Genomic DNA, 21,326 nt, shown 5'->3' with positions numbered 1-21,326 from the left:
TATAACTGTTTATCTGTGGTAGTCTGTCTCCAAGGGCCAGTGTCTTGTAAATACAGTTTAATGAGGACATGACCCTAATCAGGCCAGGTTTTAAGTCTTGACTTTTTTCTTCACACACACATCATGGTGCAACAGTGGGCAGCAGTGTCTGAGAGTGACCTGCCTATTCCCACTGGTGCTCAGCTTCTATTCCAGATGCCAATTTTAAGTATCAAGTCTTGTTGATTTTAGAGCAAGGTTTGTTGATTTTAGGTTTAGCCACCATCCAAGGTTACTTGAAATACCATTGGAAAACATTAACTTGTCTTGAGCACTCAAAATGTAAAGGGTTTTATCACCTTCCCAAAAGCTTTTATCACAAGTATGTTCAGGAATCAATGAGTGTGAGCACTGCAAAAGATTTAGGAATGTTTACTCAGAAGTCTGGATTTTTCAGGAGTGGCAAGAAAGTCCTAAAAACACAAAATGACAAAATACATAGTTACAAAGTTAGTGATGTGCCTTGAGGAGAAGCTGCATGAGGAGTGGCTGAGGTCACGGGCCTGTTCAGCCTGGAGAAGAGGAGACTGGGGGGAGACTAATTGTGCTCTGCAGCTTCCTCAGGTGGGGCAGAGAAGGGGCAGGAGGGATCTCTTCTCTCTCATGACCAGTGACAGGACCCAAGGCAATGGCCTGAAACTGGGAAATTTAGGTTGGATATTATCACCCAGAGAGTGATTGATCACTTGAAGAGGCTCCCCAGGAAAGTGGTCACAGCACTAAGTCTGTCTGAGTTCAAGAAAATTTGGACAACACTCTCAGGCACATGGTGGGGTTGTTGGAGTTGTCCTGTGCAGGGCCAGGAGTTGGATTTGGTGATCCTTGGGGGTCCCTTCCAACACAGGATATTCCATGATTCTAAGATGACACTAAGCAGGAATAAGGGCTCTTCTGACAGCTCCAGCATCTCCAAAGGCTTTCTCTTAAATCACAGCTTCAGTCTCTTAACAGAAAGTCATGTCTGTGTGTCAGCAGGATTTGCCACCTCCCAGGATGCACCATTATCATCTCTCTCCTGGCTGGAGCCAGTGAGCACTGAGCAGAGTCAAGACATTCTGAGGTGAAGGGAGGATCAGTGTTGCCCACTGACTGCAGAGAGCTGGCCCTTCCTGCCATGCCATGTCCATGGGCTCCAGAGGATGCCAAGTCCAGCAGAGATGACCCAAGGCACAGCCCCTGAGCACAAGGGCTGCTCTTCCTCATGAGCAACGAGGCTTTTCTGCTGGAGTCTGCTCTGACATATTTCCGCTTGCCATCAACACCCTCATTTCCATATGAAGTCAGCCAGAAGTCAAACTGGAAATCCTGCTGATGTAAGTGCTAATTACCCTCAGCAGAACTAATGAGCAGTAGCAAAGCCTGTTTTTATTTCAGAGGACCAAGCCTGGACTCCAGAGCGGTTGAAGTGTGGCTCTCCCCGTGGAGTGGCTTTGTATGGCTTGCAGAGGAACTGGGTTTGTGCAGAGACCGTTGGACATGATCAGTCTCTCCTTGTGGAGACAGATTTGCTGATGGGATCTCATCTAGTTGGTGTCTTTTCCCCAGAGGAGTCTGAACCCAGTTTCTGGAAGTGTGTCCTCCTCTTGGCTCTCTGAGGTATGTGGTGTGTTTTTTGTTACTTTGGACTATAGAAAGACTTAAAAATGCAATTCTCAGGGCCAGAGAATTTGGCCATTTACTGTGTTGTTATAATTTTCCAGGCTCTGAGTGTGACAGGACAGGGAAGGGCAGGGGGTGGAGAAGATGGGAGATGAATCTATGTAGGATCTTAGAAGTGATGGTTGGAGCATCAGGTGGAGGACTCCAATTCAACTTCCTGGTTGAAACAGAAGCCCTGTCAGCTAAACCTTGAGTCACCCCTGCAATTCATCATTTATCATTTCCCAATAACCAGTGCCAGTGCTGTACTTGCTGCCTAGAGGCATTTTTCATCCTGCTGTGCAACCTGCACCTTCAAAGCCACAGTCTGTGGCTGCTGCTGCCCTTTGTTATAGTGTCTGACTTTACCATGAAGATCTTGACTTTGCTCTCTTTGCCTTTTTGAGTAGCTGTAGGTGCCTTTCAGCCTCCCCTTTGCCAGGCTCAGCAAGCCTGAGGTATGTGCTCCCTGCTCAGACCTTGGTAGCACATCTCAGAGCAGCTTCAAACCAGTCAAATTTCAATATGTTTGGGAGTCTATACATGTGGGGAAGTCCTAGCCCTAATGTACAAATATCTCCCAGGAAGATAAATCAAAGGAGGATTAATAAATAGGCTTTATTAGTAAGTAAAAGTATTTAATACTCTTAAAAATATATCTGTATGAAATCACAACATGGATTGGTTTCTGTGCAGACCAACAAGTTAATAGAATCAAAGTGCAGTTGTGAGCATTGCTATAGCTTATAATATGGCCTCTTAAGGTAAGAAGTCTGCTGTTCTCACTGTAGGCTGGAAAGAAAAGGAAAGTCCACAAATTCAGGCTCCAGAGTTGTTTTAATATCTTGGGGGTTCCATTTTACCTTGGGAACAACTGCAGGGTGTGAGACAATTTCCAGTCAAACCTACTACCCTTTGAATTCCTTTGCTGTGAATGAGACCAGCAGTGGACTGGAGCAGTGCCTCAGCTTGATGCTGCTGCTGCTTTTCTCCAGGTAAAGTTTGCACCTTGGTGCAGATGGGTGACCTGTGAGGGTGAGCTAAGCCTGAAGGAGGGAGAATGGGCTGTGCTCCAAGCCTGGAGGGAGCTGATTTCCACACCACAGAGAACTGAGCTTCTCTCTGGGTATGTGGGAAAGAGCTCTGAAATCTGGAGAGGTGACCCCAGTGATGGTGTGGCCTTGGCCTGCAAATGCTTTTCCAGATATCTCCCAAAAACAGAGTCAGTAAGAGAGGAGGTGGATTCATTGCACAAAAGCTTTTAAGTATCTGAAAGTCAGACATCTGTAACCAAGCTACAGCTTGATTGACTTTATATACAAACTCATCTCTGGAGTCAGGTTTTCCCCTCCATTGACTACAAAGGTTTGGAAATCTCATTTTCAAATGCCTGAGTGAGGATGAATGAATCCCATAAACAGAAATTTTGGGGATGGGCATCTCTTATTATTTCTTCCTTTGTAATATTTTCCTATAAGATTATTTTAGGGTTTTCATGTGTTGTAGGTATATACACAGCAACTCCCTTTTCCCTTCCACATCACTGCTTTTGCCATCCACATTTTACCCCTTCTCCCAGGCTCACACCCTGCTTTTTCCTTGCTGCCATCCCTTCATCCATCAACACCCAACCCAGAGAAGTACTGGGGTGTGTCTGTGACAAGAGGTTTTGGTTTTTGCCTAATCCTTCCCTGGAGAATCTGTGTTGCCACATGAGAATCAGAAAGTGAAAATAAAGAGACTAATTTTTAGTCTCCAAAGCTGAAAGAAACTGAAAGAGTGAAGTAAACCACAGGGAACCCGACAGCTCTCAGCTGGTGAGTGTTTGTAGCAGAGTGATGCTTGGCTGGAGACCCCTCTGTCACCCAAGTGTTACCTGCTCTGCATGCACAGGGACTGTGGCACTCAGTCTGGTAGAGTTAATACAACCAAAGGTATCCAAATCCCATGACAAGTTTTTCAGCTGAAGTGTACAATATCAAAAAACCTGTCAATCCTTGTGAAGAATGAGTGGACTGAACACATTTATCTCCAAAATTCAAGGATTGCACTTTAGTCAACATTTGGAATGTTGCATAGAATGCCTCAAGGAAAATAGTTTAAAATAGATAATGTACATCCAATGTCCTTGGGGGGATTTAGCAACATGGTCAGTCTCTTATATCCTCACCTTTCCCTTGCATTTTTCTCCATAGAAGTGATACTTCTTACACATCCCTGGAAAAGAGTTGTGTTGTTCACATGAGAGATGAGCATGTTCCTGAAGGGAGAGCTGCACAGCAGAGGTACTTTAGGATCACTTCTGGGACACAGGGGAGGGACAAAAGAAGCAGCTGTTGCCTCTTCTGGGTACCTCAAATCTTTGATCTGATCTGGGTCAGTGTTTTAACCGTCACTTGAAGCTCCCATTCATTCAAACACCTGGCAAAGCTGAAATGTGGCTGCCTCATCCCTGGAAGTATTCAAGGCCAGGTTGGGTGGCACCTTGAGCAATTTGATCTGGTGGAAGGTGTCCTTGCTCATGGCAGGGAGTTGGAATGAGATGATCTTTAAGATCCCTTCCAACCCAAACCATTCCATGATTCCTTCTATGATTCCATGAACATACTTGGTGCAGCAGGAAGGTGAGACATGCATGTCTCAGCATCCTGGTTGTTGCAAATTGTGCTGGCCTTGAGGTGTCTACATTCCCTCTCTATCCTCGCTTACATCAGCAGAGTATCTCCAAAAACCACAGGCAGCACACGGGTCAATGAGGGTGGAATGTCCAGTCTCCAGACAACTCCAGAGCCTGCTGTGACCATGGGATCTTTGCTGCCTTCAAAGGAGACCAATCCAAACCAGCATATATCTCCTTCATCTACATGTCCAAGTGACATTTCTCTTCCTGCTTCTCTTCTTTGCTGCTGTGATTTACTCTGTCCTGAAGACCTGCAGCACTCAATCTCCTTAGCATCTCTTTGGCTATTCACTTCCTTTTTCCATGGGGACTGAAGACTCAAGAGAAGGCTTTAGTGGCACCTGATTTTTTCAGCAGAATTACAGAATCATCAGGTTGGAAAAGATCTCCAAGATCATTGAGTCCAACCTTTGACCGATCACCACCTTGTCAACTAGACCAGAGCACTGAGTGCCACATCCAGCCATTAAGGTAGAAACATTACTCTTCTCTGGTCCAAAATCCCCTTTTTCCAGTCCTGAGGTTTTTCCATTTCCCTGCAGTTGCTCAGCTGCCTCGCAGCTTGCCCTGTCCTGAGCATGAGGTTGGACTGCTGCCTTCAGCATCTGATACAAGCAAAATCTAGCTGTAAATCAGGAAAACATCCACATGGAGGAGCCAGCTCTGGACTTCAATACACTTTCCCCAGAAAAGTGCTGCAAGTCCTGCTTCTTTTCTAGTCTGACATGGAAAGCTTATCATAAGTATTCCATGTGCATATCTCTGGGCTTCCAACTGGGAGAAAAGTGGAGGATCCAATAGGATTCTTTACTAGTTGAAGAAGTGGAGGTTTGTCTTGCAGAACAGACCACATGGGGGCTGGATCAGTGAGCAGCAGAGCTCATTGAACATCACTCACAGCACTTCTCCATCCAGGAAATTCACAGCTCTGGACAACATGTAGGCACTGCCTGCACTGACATGAAAAGCAGAGCACAATTTTTATAAAAAAACCAGTGAAATGGAAATCCATGAGCTCGTAGACCCCAGGAGTAAGAAAAGAGGTTCGTGGCTTCTTCTTCTCATTTCTGATAATAACAATCAACACATTGTTCCAGTATTTCTGGACTTTTGGAAGTGTAGGAAAAATACTCCAAATGAGTTCTGAATAAATGAGCAGTGGGAACAGTCCCCTCCTCTGCCAGCTGCGTCCCACAGACACAAAAATGACTCCAGACCATGACCAGCTCTCTCCAAGTTCAGTGTCCCTCTGCATTTGCCTTGCAGGGGAGCAAGAGCCCTTCACCTGAAATCCTCCCACGGTGCTGTGGCTGCTGCTGCTGCAGGTCTGGGTGAGCTGCCTCTGGCTGGGACACAGTGAGCTGGTGACATCCTTAGGAAGTTGTTCTCAGTTTTTCTACTGGGACACCTCCCCAAAACAAAGCTCTGAAGCCAGAGGACCCAGCCTGGATCTGTCAGAGCTACAGCAACAGTCATTACTATGTCACCTTGTACAACAAAACCAGGTGTATTCCTGTCTACTCTGCTTACAAATATGAGCCTGGACCTGGCAAATGACTTGAGACCCAGGTGAGTGTCCTCTCCTACAGCATGTCACCTTTCAGTCATTAAAAGATGAACTGCAGCATTTAACCAAACACTTCTATTTCCTCCCACCCCCCAACACTCAATGCAAATGAAACCACTGGATGGGATTCATCTCATAAAACTTCAAACTGTCATCACAACACCTCTCCCTGCATATGGGGTTCAAGGAGGCAAACACTGGTGCCCCAGGAGTGTGGTACAGCCACATATGGAATCAGAGAATGGGAATGGGAGGATGCAGGGAGAGCTCTGGGCAGATGTGGGTGTGGAGCAGACAGTAGGAAAGAGAACCAGATATGGTGAGGAAGATCTCACCAAAATCACATTTCAAACCTAGGAGTGGCAAATGCTCATTATCTTATGTTTCCACTCCCACTCCCAGCACAGGCTGCAGGCTGGATGACAAAGCTCTCAAGCCAAAATGAGAGCAGTAAGATTCTGAGCTTCTTTATTTTTCTTTTTAAGTTCTTGTGTTTATCCATGAGGGGCAATTTCTTTCAAATTCATTCATTTACATACTCTGATATGACAAAAAATGGTGTCCTTGACACTCAGAGACTTCTGCACCAGGGGAACTTGCTCCATTACTCCTATTCCCAATACTAACACTTTTTCCTCCTTTTTACCTGTCAAGCTGCTGGGTTCAAATTATCCCAAAACTATGGAAAAAGTTTCAACCCTCTAACATGAGCACAATGGCAGCTTAGAGAAACTCAGCGAGAGCCAAGCTGTCCTCCAAGACTACAAGAACCTGAGGAGTTTGAACCAGGGCCATTTGAACCCCAGTGGTCATCTCCATGACTACAGATGCAGCAGGATGGGTACCTTCACCCTCACCAACATAGTTCCCCAGGATAAGAAACTCAACAGAGGTTCCTGGAACAATTACAGCAGCAAACAGCAATCAGGAAGACCCAGGGCTGCAACACCACCTATGTCATCAGGGGTGCTGTATCTGGGGACATATTGCCAAGGAATAGGCCTGGGAATATTGCCAAGGCAGAGTTAATAAAGCCATCTACATCTGGTTGAGTTCCTGCTATGAGAAGAACCTCAGTGACATGGAAGCTGGGGTGGTCACTGCTGAGAATGACAAAAACCAGGTTCTGCAACTCGAGCTGGGCCAGCTACAAGCTGCTTGGACACACCTCTGTGGGATGGGACAAGTTTCTCTGTTCCACAGTGACTGTCCCTGGGAATAAGCCTCCCATCCTGGGTGTAAAAGGCTCATGAGCTTTTGCCACATGTTGTAAAAAGAACCACAGGATCACTGAATGGTTTGATTTGGAAGGGATCTTAAAGATCATCAAGTTCCAACTGCCCTGCAATGGGCAGGGACACCTTACACTAGATAACGTTGCTTAAAGTCCAGCCTGACTTTGAACACTTCCAGGGATCAGGCAGTCACAATCTCGCCAGGCAACCTGTGCTGGGGCCTCACCACCCTCACAGCCAAAAATTTCTTCCTAACATCTAATATAAATCTGCCCTCTCTCAGCCTGGGGCCATTCCCCCTTGTCCTGTCAATACAGGTTCTCATTTGAAGTCCCTCTCCAGCTCTCTTGGAGCCCTTTTAGGCACTGGAAGGGGCTTAAAGTTGTCACCAGAGCATTTTCTTCTTCAGGCTGAGCAGCCCCAGGTCTCTCTGCCTGTCTCAAGAGCAGAGATACTTCGCTCTCTGATGTGTGAGAAAGGTTGGCAGAGCCTCCAGCTGGTTTGCTTTGCTGCCCATCCTGGCAGAGAGCTCTTAGGGATGAGTCCTTGCCCTGACACTCTGGAGGGGCCAGCAAGATAAAAGCCCATAGACAAGGAAATCAGAGCTTCTCACTGAGATGACAAGGGCTTTGCCTTGTTTTTTCCTTTTTCTCCATGCCCAGATACAGACATTAGTTCCTTCCTCTCCTCATCAGCTGTCCCTGGCAGTGTGCTGCTGACCTGTCCCTCACCTCCTTAGCAAGGCTGTGAGACTAGGGCAGTTCAGGTTTCCCACAGATGTTGTGGAGTCTCCATTGCTGGAGACCAGCCCTAATCTCACTACAACATCCTTTCAGGTAGTTACAGAGTGTAGTGAGGTCCCCTCTGAACCTCCTCTTCTCTAGACTAAAATCTAACCTTAATATCTAATCTAAACCTGCCATTTGTCCGTTTAAAGCAGTTCTCGCTTGTCCTGTCACTCCAAGCCCAGGTCAAAAGATCCTCTCCAAATCTCTTGTACCACCTTCAGGTAGTGGAAAGGGCTCTAAGGTGTCCCCAGAGCCTTCTCAGACTTCAGCTAGTAGCATGACTAGGTGCTGTTACACAGCATTTGCAATTAGGCAAGGAAAAAATATGTAGCCTGACCATATTAATTATATTCTGAGAGGCTGTAGAACAGCAGACTGTGAACACCTGCATGCAGTCAGAGACAGGCCAGTTGCTCTAATTACACCAGAGATGTTCTGCTGTGAACAGGCACATGGAGATGTTGCAGCAGCAGCTGTGGCCCGTGGGGAATGAGGAAATGGACAGGGAAGTCACCAGAGGCAGTTGAGTGCTCCTGACACGTGATGCTGCAAGTCAGTAAAGCAGGAAAATATCCTGAGGAACTTGCAAGTAGCAACTGTCTCCCCATTTCAGGGCAGGCATGATCAAATCTCCCCTGAATAACAACAGAAAACCTTTCTTTCCTGTGGAATTCCCTGTTTGTCAGAAGGGGCAGATTTACAACTGGGTCTATATTGCAGTGGGACTCCTGAGGGATCAGCCCACCTGTTTCTCCAGGGAGAAGAGGGACGGAGCAGTTCAGCTGCCTGTTCTGAGACTCTGCTTCAGGGTAAGCTCTTGCTCCTTTCTCACCATTGATTGCAAGTGTTTCCTTCGCTTTGGAATAAATAGGTCAGACAAAGTGCAGGCTGGAGCTGCTGAGCTCCAACGTGTGCCCTCCAAAGAGAACTGTGAGTTTATATCTGCACTGAATTGTGCAGCTCTAACGTTTTGAGTTAAGGAGGTCAAGGACGGAAGGACTGATTTGGGAAAGAAACTCAAGCCAAGTCACCTGGAATATTCACACCAAACTACTGAATAAGAAGGCAAGGGGAGCTTACTGAGTACAAAAACTCCACCTATAACCTTGCAAAAAACTTCTGGACAAACACAGGTGCTGGCTGCAATCCTGGACAAACTTATTCTAAACCCTTTTTGGGAAATCTTACAACTCTTCCTTCCAGGAATCCTATATAAACAGCCAGTCTCAGACTGCAGCAGAGGCATTTCAAAGTTCTCTGCCACTCTGGGGCTGCGAGCAGAGTCCTGAGCTGCTCTTTCCCACGGTAGGTTGGTTTCTATCTGTCTAATGTCAGGTTAGTTAGACATATTTTAAGCTCGTGGAGGGGTAGGTGGAAAAAGACTTTTGAGGAACTTCTCTGCTTGATTTGGGGGCAGAGGTGGTCATGCTCTGCAGAGCACTGTTAAAAGCCACTGCTTGTTCATGTTCTCAGTTTCTGACCAGCTCACTGGTCATCAGGTGCCTGATCCAGGGTTGGTAGAGAGATAAAGGACCAGATGTCCTGAGTCAGAGCAAGAGTATTTGTAGCTCAATATCTCACTGTCAGCAGAGAGCCAGGCCCCCAAGCTGGACCACCTGGGGTTCAATATTGGAGCTGAATGGAAGAGCTGCATACCTGGGTGAACCTGGATGGGGGCAGGGACTTGCAGAAAGAGCAACATCACTGTTATTTCCCTGCCAATTCCCCCTTGAACTAAAGCCCAGCTCAGCATTGCAGGTGGCTGAGCAGGGTCCATATCCAGCTACAAGTCTGTGCTGTAGGAAGACCCTCAGAGCAGAAGCAAGCAAGAATGGAATGAAGCTGAGTCAGGGGAGGTCTGTGAAACACCAGAAGGTTTTTCACCCAGAAGGTGTTCAGGCACTGAACAGGCTCCCCAAGGCAGTGGTCACAGCACCAAGCCTGACAGAGTTCAAGAGGTGTTTGGACAATACTTTCAGGCACACGGTGGGATGGTTGGGGTGTCCTGTGCAGGGCCAGGAGTTGGGCTCGATGATCCTGATATGTCCCTTCCAAATCAGGACATTCCAGGACTTTATGATTCTGTGATAATACTCTTTATTAATAGAAGTGTGGCAGGTTAAGGTACCAGGGCAACTGGTGACAATATCTGACTGCAAAACTATATTCAAAGCAATACACTAGTTCAAAGCAATGCACTAACAAGCTCTAATCCCCAGCAAAAGCTGGCTGGAGATAATCATTCAGCACTCACAGAGTATTGATCTTACCCCATAGGTGTCCCTATGGAGGAGAAGACAGGTTCAGGTTCAACCCTGTCATCTGACCCCAGAAATTATGATGGAGTCTTCCCTCACTTCTTTGCATTTTTAACTCATTTTTATGCCATTTCTTTACATTTACATGGAGCTGGAGTTATTTTAGTGATACTTATTACTCAGTGGGGGGTGGTTGTACCACAGAGATGGATATCTCAACACAGTACCAGAGTTACCTCAGGATGGCGATGTGTGTCAGTGCAAGGAGAGTGATTTTACCATGGTTGCTGATTCAACAGCAGGACATCTTCCTTTGCCTCCCTTGGTTTTCAGCTGCTGTACAGCTTTATCAGCTAGAAAACACCACTGAGGTCCCTCCTTTTCAAGGGTTTGGACAGAGCCTGGTCATATCTCCACTCTGCTCCACTCTCTGTTAAGTCCCTTTAAATTGTGTTGTGTGTGGGAGGCCAGGTAAGCTGACTGTGTTTCATCTTGGGAGTAGCAAGCATATTTTTCCCTGAAATTTCCATACCTTTATCCTTTTACCCCAATCTTCTTCCAACACGCCATTGCCCTGCTGATTTTTCCATAATCAGCAGGACAGACGTTATCCCATCCTTGATCTCTCATAGTCCCCTCTCAGACCAGTTCTCTCCCAGTTCAGTGTCCCTCTATATTTGCTTTTCAGGAAGGCAAGAGCCCTTCCCTTGGAATCCTCCTGCGATGCTGTGGCTTCTCCTGCTGCAGGTCTGGGCGAGCTGCCTCTGGCTGGGACACAGCGAGCTGGTGACATCCTTTGAAAGTTCATGTCCTCAGTTTTTCTTCCGGGAGATCCCCCCAAATGAAGCCCTGGAGCCAGAGAACCCAGCCTGGATCTGCCAGCGCTACAAGAACCAGTATTTCTTTGCCACCTTGTACGACAGACAAGAGCGTATTCCCGTGTACTCTGCTTATATCTACGAGCCTGGACCTGGCAAACGGCCTAAAGGGTGGCTGGTTGAGCCCCAGGTGAGTGTCCTCTCCTACAGCATGTCACCCTCCAGTCATTAAAAGATGAACTGCAGCATTTAGCCAAACATTTCTCTTTCCCCCCACCCCACTACACACACCTGCAAATGGACCCACTGGATGGGATTCATCTCATCTTACTTCAAACACCTGCACCACATGATTCCTCTGATGTGTCTGAGACATCAGCAGGACCATGAGATGAGTCACATCCAAAAAGGTGCCCAGTTTTCTGCATTGACCTCAGACCAACATCAAATCAAATTACATTGCATTACATTACAAAGTCAACTGACCCCCCTCACTGTGTCCTGCTGTGTGGGAGACCAAGAGATGGGGAAAAGGCATCCAACAGCAGCTACATTTGACGGATCAACAGTCCTGCTGGGCTCTGATCTCCAATTCTCCCTGAGCTGTTTTGCATCCCTGATGGAGCTTATTTGCTTTCAGTGAAGACTCAAACAGGCTTTGTAAGTGACATGAGAGAAGTGAGGAGAAACTCAGAATTGAGTGAGATGACCCAGGGAAAATCCTTTGCACAGGCACTCAGTGATGAAAGGGTTTGATTAACGCTGGGGATTTTTTTAGTGATATTTTAGGCTGTGAAAAGTGAGGAGCATCAGTGTCAGTCCAGTTAGAAGGCCATGACCTCCACCCATGGCCCCTGAGCACTGTTGCCTCAGGCCTGGTTCAGAGGGATCCACCAGAAATACAGATCTTCACAAACTGCAGAGCTCTCCCAAATGTCCTTCAGACCTTCAGTAAAAATGGCCAAGGAAATTATGGAAGAGAAAGAGAGGAAATTCAGATCATTGCTAAGGATGCAGTAGAAGAAGGGTTTTAGGGGAAAATAAGCCTCAGAAGAAAGCCATAGGCCTTGTTCCAGTGCAAGTCTCAATATGTTTCCCTAAAGATAAAAGGAAATGTGCTGCAGTTATGAATTAAAAAAACATTTTCACTTGTTCCACATATGAACTTGAGAAACCAATATGGTGTTGCACCACTGCAGCCTTCACGTTTAGGGGGGATAAAAGCATATTGACTCATAGAATGGTTTGGTTTTGAATAGACCTTAAAATCATCTCATCCCAAACTCCCTGCATGGGCAGGGCCCCCTTCCACTTGACCTGGTCACTCCAAACCTCATCCAACCCGGTCTTTAACACTTCCAAGGATGGGGACTCCACGGCTTCTGTGGTCAAAATGTTCCAGGGCCTCACCACCCTCACAGTGAAAAATTTCTTCCTAATACCTAATCTAACCCTTTCCTCTGTCAGTTTGAAGCCATTTGCTCTTGTCCTCTCACCTCATTCCTGGGATAGTCCAACTTCTTCAAGTCTTAGACAGTTGGCGTTTTGCCAGCTCAACCTAAGACGGGGTAGAGAAGGAGAGGAGAAAACAGGGCTGAGTCCTTTTGTCGTCCTGGAACTTCTGTGAGCACCTCAGCTCTTCTGTTCATCCTCTTTCTATCCAGTTCACCTTCAAGAAACTCAGTCTTCCAAGAGGATATCTGAGTGCTTGTTTTCCCAAAGCTTGGAAAGCACTTGTGTGTTGACAGATTGGTTTAAAAAAAGCATGAAAATCTTTCATAGAGACGGAGAGAACTCCTGTGGAAAGGGTGCTGAATGGAGAAAAGGCCAAGGCAGAGGATATGGTGATTAGATGGAGGTGATTAAGGTTGGATGTGATTAGTAGGAGTGGAAGGAAGTGGGGAGATGCTGGGGCAGATGTGGGGTGTGGAGACAGGTGAAAAGGGAACCAGATGTGACAGGGGATGCTGGGTCACCAAAGTCATATTTCAAACCTAGGAGTGGCAAATGCTCATTTTCTTATGCATCCACCCATACTCCCACCACAGGCTGCAGGCTGGATAATAAAGGCCACAAGTGAAAAAGAAGAGCTGTCAGACTCTGAGCTTCTTTTTCTTTAAAGCTCTTGTGTTCTTCCAGGAGAGCCAGCTATAGGATTTCTCTGGGATTCATACATTTACATACACTGAGATGACAAAAAAAAGGGGTTCTTGACACTTGTAGACTTGTCCTCCAGGGCAACCTGCTCCATTACTCCCATTCCCAATACTAATGGCTTTTCCTCCTCTATACCTGTCAAGCTGATGGGCCCAACTTATCCCAAAACTATGGAAAAGGAGTGGACACTCATAAATCATTACAAGGTCAGCTTAGAGAAACTCCGTGAGAGCCAAGCTGTCCTCCAAGACTACAAGAACCTGACGGGTTTGAACAGAGGCCATTTGAACCCCAATGGCCACCACCACAGCTACGCCAGCAGGATGGCTACCTTCACCCTCACCAACATAGTGCCCCAGGATGAGAAACTCAACGGCGGTGCCTGGAACAACTACGAGCAGCAAACGATGATCAGGAAGACGCAGGGCTGTAACACCACCTATGTCGTCGTGGGTGCTGTGCCTGGGAACAACTATATTGCCAAGGGAAGGGTTAACAAACCCAGCTACCTCTGGTCAAGTGCCTGCTGCGTGGTGGGCAACAACCACAGGAAAGCTTGGGCGGTCATTGCCGAGAATGACCAGAACGAGGTCCAGCTCCTCACCCTGGGGGAGCTGGAGGACATGTTGACCCAGCTCTATGGGAGGGGACAGGTTTTGCTGTTTGACAGTGAATGTCCCCGGGAATAAGCCTCACATGCTGGGTTTAATAGGCTAAGGAACTTCAGCCACATGTCAGAGAATCACAGTTGGAAAGGACCTTATAGATCATCTGTCTGGCTTTAGCCCTCCTGCTGTGGACAGGGACACCCTCCACTGGATCAGGCTGCTCAAAGCCCTGTCCAGCCTGGCCTTGAACACTTCCAGGAATGGGTCACACACAACCTCACTTGGCTGTGCTGGTGCCTCACCACGCTCACAGTCAATAATTTCTTTTTAATATCTAGCCCTGCCCTTTATCAGTTTAAAGCCATTCTTGTCCAATCACTCCAGACCCTTGTCCCTCTCCAGCTCTCTTTGAAAACCCTTTAAGTACTGGAACAAAACCTAGTTCTCCTCAGAGCCCTCTCCTCTCCAGCTGAACAGCCCCTGCTCTCAGCCTGTCTCCACAGCAGAGGTGCTCCCGCTCTTAGAGTATCTTTGTGGCCTCCTCTGAATTCCATCTCGACAGGTTTGTGTCCTTCTCTTGCTGTGGGCCCCAGAGCTGGATTCAGCACCGCAGGTGGAGTCTCACAAAAGCAGAGTAGAGGGGGACAAATGTCCTGCGCATGGACTGTAGAGGGCGACCAAGACCACTCGAGACCCGCAAAACCTTCCAACACATTTTCAGAAAGGTCTGACAGAACGGACTGTACATGAAAACTAATTTGCACAGTAAGTGAGAAACCTGTTTTCAGTGCAGGGAAACATCCATATAAAGGTAGCCACTGTCATGTGCTTCTATAGTAGGTCAGGGAATACTGTTTCCATGCTAAGTGTGTGATTTACTAATAAAACATTGTGAGCTTTTGAGAACTCTCTGACTTTTGTCATTCCTTTTGACCATGAGCATTTATGAAAGGTGTTCCCTCTCCCTTAAAGGTGGTGTGGGAAGAATGGCAGCTTTAGATGAAGTCTGGGAGAGGATCTCCCGCTGAGTCATGAGGTGCAGAAAGGACCCCCTTGCTTTCTAAACTCCTTTTCAGAGAGGAGTCTGGGTGCTGGAAGCTGGACCCAACCTTAGTGCCACACTTTGTCAATGGTTTAGGTCTAAGGGATTCTACAGGTGTAATTGAACCTTTACACAACTTTGTCCCACAGGATTGAGGATGGCAAACCAGATATATTTATATAATAGAACTCACTTATTAGGATAAATATTAGACAGAAAAATCCTAATTAGAATTATTTATTATGCAGTATAAAAGCTATAACTATTAGTATAATATATTACTAAATTAACATTTATTAAAGCAGTTATATTAAAGTTAGTAAAAGCTAATAAATTATTAAGTAGAGTTTGATGTTTACTCACCCATACCAACAACCCTCTTTCTCTCACTTTTGAGAAGTGACCTTGAGGGGCATCCCCACTCAAGGGAGGATCCTCCACGAACACTCTCCAAGAAGGGCTATGTCAGAAGACCCTGCATTAAAAAGTGGGACTACAATTTTGCTGTGTAAAGTAGTGGACTAACAGTCAGATGTCTCCAGACCAGCTGTGTCAGCTCAGCAGCTTTAGATAATTTTTTTGTAGTATCACTTGTTTGTTTCTTTATCGAGTACTTTACCATCTTCATCTTGATCTCAGTCTCAGGATGTTTAACTTTGGGACTGGTGAGTCCAGCTGATTTCCTCATTATTCAACAGCAAGAGCAGTGTGACTCCTTCTTCTCCATTCACCACCTGGAGACTGGCAAAGAGGCTGCTCAAGTGATTTTCTTCCATTCCAGACAGAGCATCCTGCTACAGGTGGAATATCACATTTTTGACATTGGGGGCAGGATGTTGTGATGGAAGAGGGGCATGCAGGATTCCAGCACTCTGCCCATGAATTCTGGGCAGGGAGGGCTGGGACGTGACTCCCTGACTGTCAACAGGTGGGAGAGATCTGAGGAGCTGCAAGCCAAGACTGTCCAGGAGAAGTCAGTGCTTGACTGCTCCCTGATTTTGTAAAAATTGAGAGAATATGATGCCTGCCTGACTTCCCCAGGCACGGAGTGGACCAACGGAAATAGGTATAGCCCCGGGGCTGTGGTTAAATGGAACAAAAGGTATGAAAGGAGAAAGGTAAAGCAGATGTATGTGCAATTTTGGGAACGGCTTTAACGGCAGCCCAAAAAGAGAGGTGTGCCACCAAACGGGCAGAGGGAGAAATGACTGGATCGCCGCAGGATTAGGTGGAAGGACTGCAGTTAAATGAGAAGAGGGAAAGCAGCCTTTGGAAGAAAGCGTTGCTTGCTGCTGAGAGTGACTGTGAAAGGGAGAGCAGACCGCAGGGGCTGCATGGGTCGCAGGAGTTGCAGGGGCCGGAGGCGTTGCAGGGGCCGGAGGCGTTGCAGGGGCCAGAGGGGCTCCTGCTGGAGGTGTTCCTTGCCAAGAGCAATCAGGAAAAGGAAAAGAGTGTTCAGGCAGAGGCATTCCTTCTTACTGAGCGTGAGAAGAGGCTGTAGGCACAGGGGCTGTTGCTGCTCAGCACGAGTGGAAGGGACAGCCGGTGTCAGGCGTAGGCGCTGCCGGCTGAGCGCGATTGGGCAAAGGAAAAGCGGCGCAGGGGGAGGCATTGCTCGCTGACAAGTGCAGATACACCAGAGGGCTTCAGACAGAGCTTCGGGATGTAGCTCAACAATTCGGTAACTCTGACTCTGGGACAAGGAAAGCAAAGAGGCCAAGGATTGACGAGAGGCTATAAGGATTATCTCACAAATACATTCTGACCAACACAGCCAATTACAGCAGCAAAGGATGTACAGGGACAAAGGTGGGAAGAAGAAATAAAACTGAGTGCAGAAAGAGCAGCCCAACTCTCCTGAGGTCTGTAAACAAATTAAACAAGGAGAAGGAAGAAAGTTATTACATTTTACCAGTAGTCTCCTTAATGCCCAGCTTAAACAGAGAGTGTGTTTATGTACATTTCCTAGCAGGTTTTGTTTGCTTGTTTTAGAAACCTGACCATTGAGAACAGGAGCTGAAGTATGAGACAGGCATGCTCAGGCATCAGATATACACGAAGCTTAGACCAGGCAAATTTCTGTGATACACTACTTGGGTAACTTCATTCCCTGCTCTGCCTCTGAACCTCCTCTGCAGATTGTTGGGAAAATTATTTTGTGCAATGTGTTCAGTCTGTTAATCAAAAGATCAATGTGTGCCAGATCATTTAGTTCCTGAGTAGTTTACAATAAAATTTATTTGCTCCAATGCTGGATTGCAGGGTCACCTTATATAGAAACCACAAGTTGCTTCTTGCTGAAATTTCCACCGCTAGAAATATCACAGCACCCAGAGCATCCTTGAATGAGGTAGGGTGTCCAAATCTAAGCAAAGGTGCCATAACGTGTTCTAAAGTGTTCCCTCAGACTCCAGTTACTTCTCCTATGAATGTACATAAACAAAGTGGATCAGGATGCAAATGGCTCATCCAATCTGTGTCACTTCCAGAGGTTAGAGCTTGAAATTCTCAGGTCAGCAGCTGCTCAGCTCATCCTACTGGGTTTCAGTGCTCACCCAGCACATCCCTCTTTGGGGGTTGCACTGAAACATTGGGTAGGGTTGAGCTGCAGAGCCAGGCAGCAACATGCAGGTGTCTCCAGGTGAGGTGGGTGTCCCAGCTCTGATCACAGCCAGTAGAGATCCAGGGCTGGCTCAGCTCCATAAATAGATGCACCCTGTGCCCCTTGAGGTGCCCTGAGGTACGTGAGACCCCCAGTGGGGCTGACCTGGTACAGGATCCTGGGGAACACCCACACCCATCTGGGCCAGCAGCCAGAGGCCAGGCAGATTTCCCAAGAACATCTCCAGTGGCTCTGGACACCTGAGCACAGGGAACCAGATGCCACCAGAGACACTGGGCAGTGCCCGGTAGCACCATGGACTTGTGCTCCTGTTGTCTCCATGGCCATGGTGAGAGCAGCAATAGCACTGACTCGTGCTAGCTGGGGTGCTTAGAGAGGTAGGAGAATATTTTGGTTCTTTAGGAGGTCAGGGTAGGAACATCACCCACACACCCCTTTTTTGGACATCCCCTGTGGTCCCAGGTCCCTGCCTCCGTGGAATTTTTCTCCTGGGATCAAATGCTGCCACAGCCCCACAATGGGCTGAAACCATCAGTGCTAATTCAGTCTGAGGGACCTCTGCAGGCTACTCTGGTGTACCTCGTGAGGCTCCCTCTGACTCACCCACTTCTTCACTCCTGCTCAGTTTTGAGACCACACTCATCCTCACCACTGCTCATCCCACTCCCCACTGCACCTCCTTTCCAGGTTCTGGAACCACGGACTGTTTGGCCATCCCCATGAATCCCACCTCCATCAGCACCCCTGCCTCTCCAATGGTCCTTGACCCCTGACAGTACCGAAAAATGTCCTCTTATCCACAGAAAGCATGTGAAATACAGGGGAAATCCAAAAGGGAAAGAAATCAGCTGGGAGATGCAAAGGGCCCCTAATCCCCTTTTTCCAGTACTCCAGTTACAGGAGGGTTTTCCATTTCTCTGCATTTGCTCAGCTACGTCCCAGCTTGCCCTGCTTTGAGCATGAGGTTGGACTGCTGCCTTCAGCATCTGACAGAAAGAAACTGAGGTGGAAATCAGGAGAACATTCATGTGGAGAAGCCAGATTTGGACCTTAGTGCACTTTTCCCAGAAAAGTGCTGCAAGTCTTCCTACTTTTTTCAGCCTAATATAGAAATCTTATCAGAAATACTTTATCTGTGTGTCTCTGAGATCCCAACCAGAATAAGACTGGAGTATGCAACAGGATTCTTTACAAATTGAAGAAATGGAGGTTTGTGTTACAGGACAGACCACATGGGGGTTGGATCAGTGAGCTGCAGAGGTCATTGAACATCACTCATAGCACTTTGCCATCCAAGAAATGCTCAGCTCTGGGCAACATGTAGGCACTGCCTACACTGACATGAAATGCACAACAGTGCCAGGGTTTAAGAGTTGAGCACAATTTTTATTAAAAAAACAGTGAAATGGAAATCCATGAGCTTGAGGGCTCCAGGGGTATAATGAGAAGTCCATTGCTGCTTCTACTTACTTGTGATTGTAAAAATTCACTGGTTGTTTCAGTGTCACTGGACTTTTGGAAGTGAAGGGAAATGAGTGCAGTTTAGTTGTGAATGAATGAGCAGAGGGAATGAAATCAAGCTTTTCCATTTGTCCCCAGTTTTAATTAATCTGGGTCAACTTTTCTCAGTATATCCAAAAAATGCACTGTCACTAACAATGGGATTCCAGTCCAGGAATTCTGTCACAATGAGTTGGTTAAAATCCAAGGACCAATAAGGATTGCTTGGACATCAAGCTCAGCACTTTGCTATGCTTCTTCTTCAGAAATGCCCATCACATGCTGTTTCAAACTAGAGTTGCAGAATTCCATCATTCCAAGATCTGGAGGTTCCTTTCAATGGACAAGATTTTGCACTGGGAAAACAGAGCAGGATCAGACCCAGAGGGCAAGGGCAGAGCTCAGGGAGTGAAAGCCTTCTGCTTCCCATCATTGCTTTCCCTGGAGTGCAAGAGGACAATCAGCTGGATCAGAGAAACTGAACTCCTGGTATTCAAGGATATTTAGGATAAGCACAGAGCCTGTGGCCTGGGGCCTGGGGGTGTGTGTAGAAAAGAAGAATTCAGGATAAAATAGTCAAGCCCTCTGCAGCTTTTATTGCAAATGTGTACAAAATATTGCCAGACCCCTTTAACTTGGCTCCAATGTGCAGATCAGGACAAGTGACCCTTTTAGACTCTCTGACTTTTGTCATACCCATTTCTGGTGCTTGGACAATAATCATTAACAATCTTTAGTCTCTTTTCCACCCCACTAGCAAAGATGTAAACCAGCGTATTTCTTCCAGCTTATTCCCTGTACCCATTGTGTCAGATCCTTTTTATCCCTTCCTACAGGGAGAAAATTGTCTCCACCAAACCTTTCTGTGCTGATTGGGATCCTATTTGAACACAGACACGTCAGTGGCTGTAGAGTGGCAAACAGAAACTGAAATGTGCCCTCAGGATCTATAAGAAGAATCACAGAATGAAGACTGGTTTGTAGTGGAAGGGACCTGAAAGATCATCCGAATCCAAGCCCTATTCCATGGGCAAGGATATTTTTCACTAGACCAGGTGGTTCCAAGCCACATTCCATGGGCAAGGACACCTTTCACTAGACCAGGTTGTTCCAAGCCAACCTGGCCTTGATCATTTCCAGGGACAGGGCATCCACAGTTTCTCTGGGAAACCTCAACAACATCCCAGCCAAGAGTTTATTCCCAATATCTAATCTTACCCTGCCCTCTTGTCAGTCTAAAGCCATTCCCTTTTGTCCTATCAGCTCCATGCCCATGTAAAACATTCCTTTCCAGCTCTCTTGTGAAACCTTCATGTACTGAAAGGGGCTTGAAAGTCTCTCCAGAGCCTTCTCTTTCCCAGACTGGTGTCACGAATAAGGGCTCTTATAAAGCCTTGGAAATCTGGCAAGACAAAATATGTAGTCTGGCCATACTAATTATATTCTAGATGCTGCAGAAGAGCAGACTATGAACATCTGGGTGTACACAGAGACAGGCCAGTTGGTCTCATGCCACCAGGGATATTCTGCTGGGAACAGAAATTTGTGTAGGTGCTGCAGATGCACTGCTGTTATGGGTTTGGCTAAGTGTGGGCCTAAATTTAGGCTTTAGATTTTGGGGTAGGCCTGGGACTGCTGGATGACTTGAGCTGGGCTGGGCTAGTTGACAGCTGACTTCTTCTAGCCAATGGTATTCCATACCATATTCCGACATCATCTGAAGATGTAGGAGATGGTGTGGGAGTGGCTCGTTCGGTTCCTTTATGGCTGTCATCTCAGAAGGATGCACCGTGCCATTCCAGGAGGGACAGGAGGCCCATGCCCAGCAGTGGTTCACCACCATGTTACTTAGAGAAGTAAAATGTTTGTTCTTAGCCTTTCTCTCTGCTTGGGTCTGTCTCTGGGGAATTGACTAGTTGTGCTGGTTTAAAGGTAAACTGGCAGGAGAAATGGACCCACCACAAAAGAAATTATAAGTCAGAGCTACAATTTAATGAAAGATATTACCATAAATACACTGACACAAAGAGAAATTGCTTTCAACTCACAAAACCCAGCAGTATAACCCAGTGTCCTGGGGCACAAACCCAAAGGGGTTTCTTAGCGCTTTTGCTGAGACCCGCCTGGTTCCCCCAAGTCCAAAGCAAAAGGAAATGAGAAACCTGTTGGTACAGGTGAGGGCTGTAGTCTGGTCAAGAGTGGTTGTCTCCTCCTGTTGAGGTCCTGCTGCTCCTCTGGATCTGACAAGTGGTTCCTGAGGTCTTACCCACCAGTTATGTACCCTCAGGGAGCACCCAGTCCCTCCCCAAGGGCGGGAACTCACACAGTGGGTGATTAACTCTGGGAGCCAGGGGGTATCCCTGAACTGTTGAT

General features: G+C 47.0%; 1 protein-coding gene and 1 pseudogene across 4 annotated transcripts; both read left to right on the top strand.

Moving 5' to 3' along the window:
- The first annotated feature begins 1,302 nt into the window (after nucleotides 1-1,302).
- On the top strand, nucleotides 1,303-14,688 carry LOC139670710 (endonuclease domain-containing 1 protein-like). 4 transcript variants are annotated; one of them, XM_071552875.1, is made up of 3 exons: nucleotides 1,303-1,635; nucleotides 10,894-11,213; nucleotides 13,324-14,688. In XM_071552875.1, exons 2-3 carry the CDS (start codon nucleotides 10,929-10,931, stop codon nucleotides 13,867-13,869), a joined length of 831 nt encoding a protein of 276 aa, XP_071408976.1. In that variant the 5' UTR covers nucleotides 1,303-1,635; nucleotides 10,894-10,928; the 3' UTR covers nucleotides 13,870-14,688. The 4 variants fall into 4 exon arrangements, with proteins under 4 accessions (XP_071408976.1, XP_071408974.1, XP_071408975.1 ...); XM_071552873.1 differs by lacking the exon at nucleotides 1,303-1,635 and adding an exon at nucleotides 8,421-8,756 and having other exon boundaries at nucleotides 10,953-11,213; XM_071552874.1 differs by lacking the exon at nucleotides 1,303-1,635 and adding an exon at nucleotides 8,673-8,756.
- LOC139669593 (endonuclease domain-containing 1 protein-like) lies at nucleotides 5,653-7,260 on the top strand (annotated as a pseudogene).
- Nucleotides 14,689-21,326: the final 6,638 nt, after the last annotated feature.

The sequence above is a fragment of the Pithys albifrons genome, chromosome 3, assembly GCF_047495875.1.
Source record: "Pithys albifrons albifrons isolate INPA30051 chromosome 3, PitAlb_v1, whole genome shotgun sequence".
NCBI lineage: Eukaryota > Metazoa > Chordata > Aves > Passeriformes > Thamnophilidae > Pithys > Pithys albifrons.
Note: the sequence above shows the minus strand (reverse complement) of the source record. Positions and strands in the feature narration are given on the sequence as shown.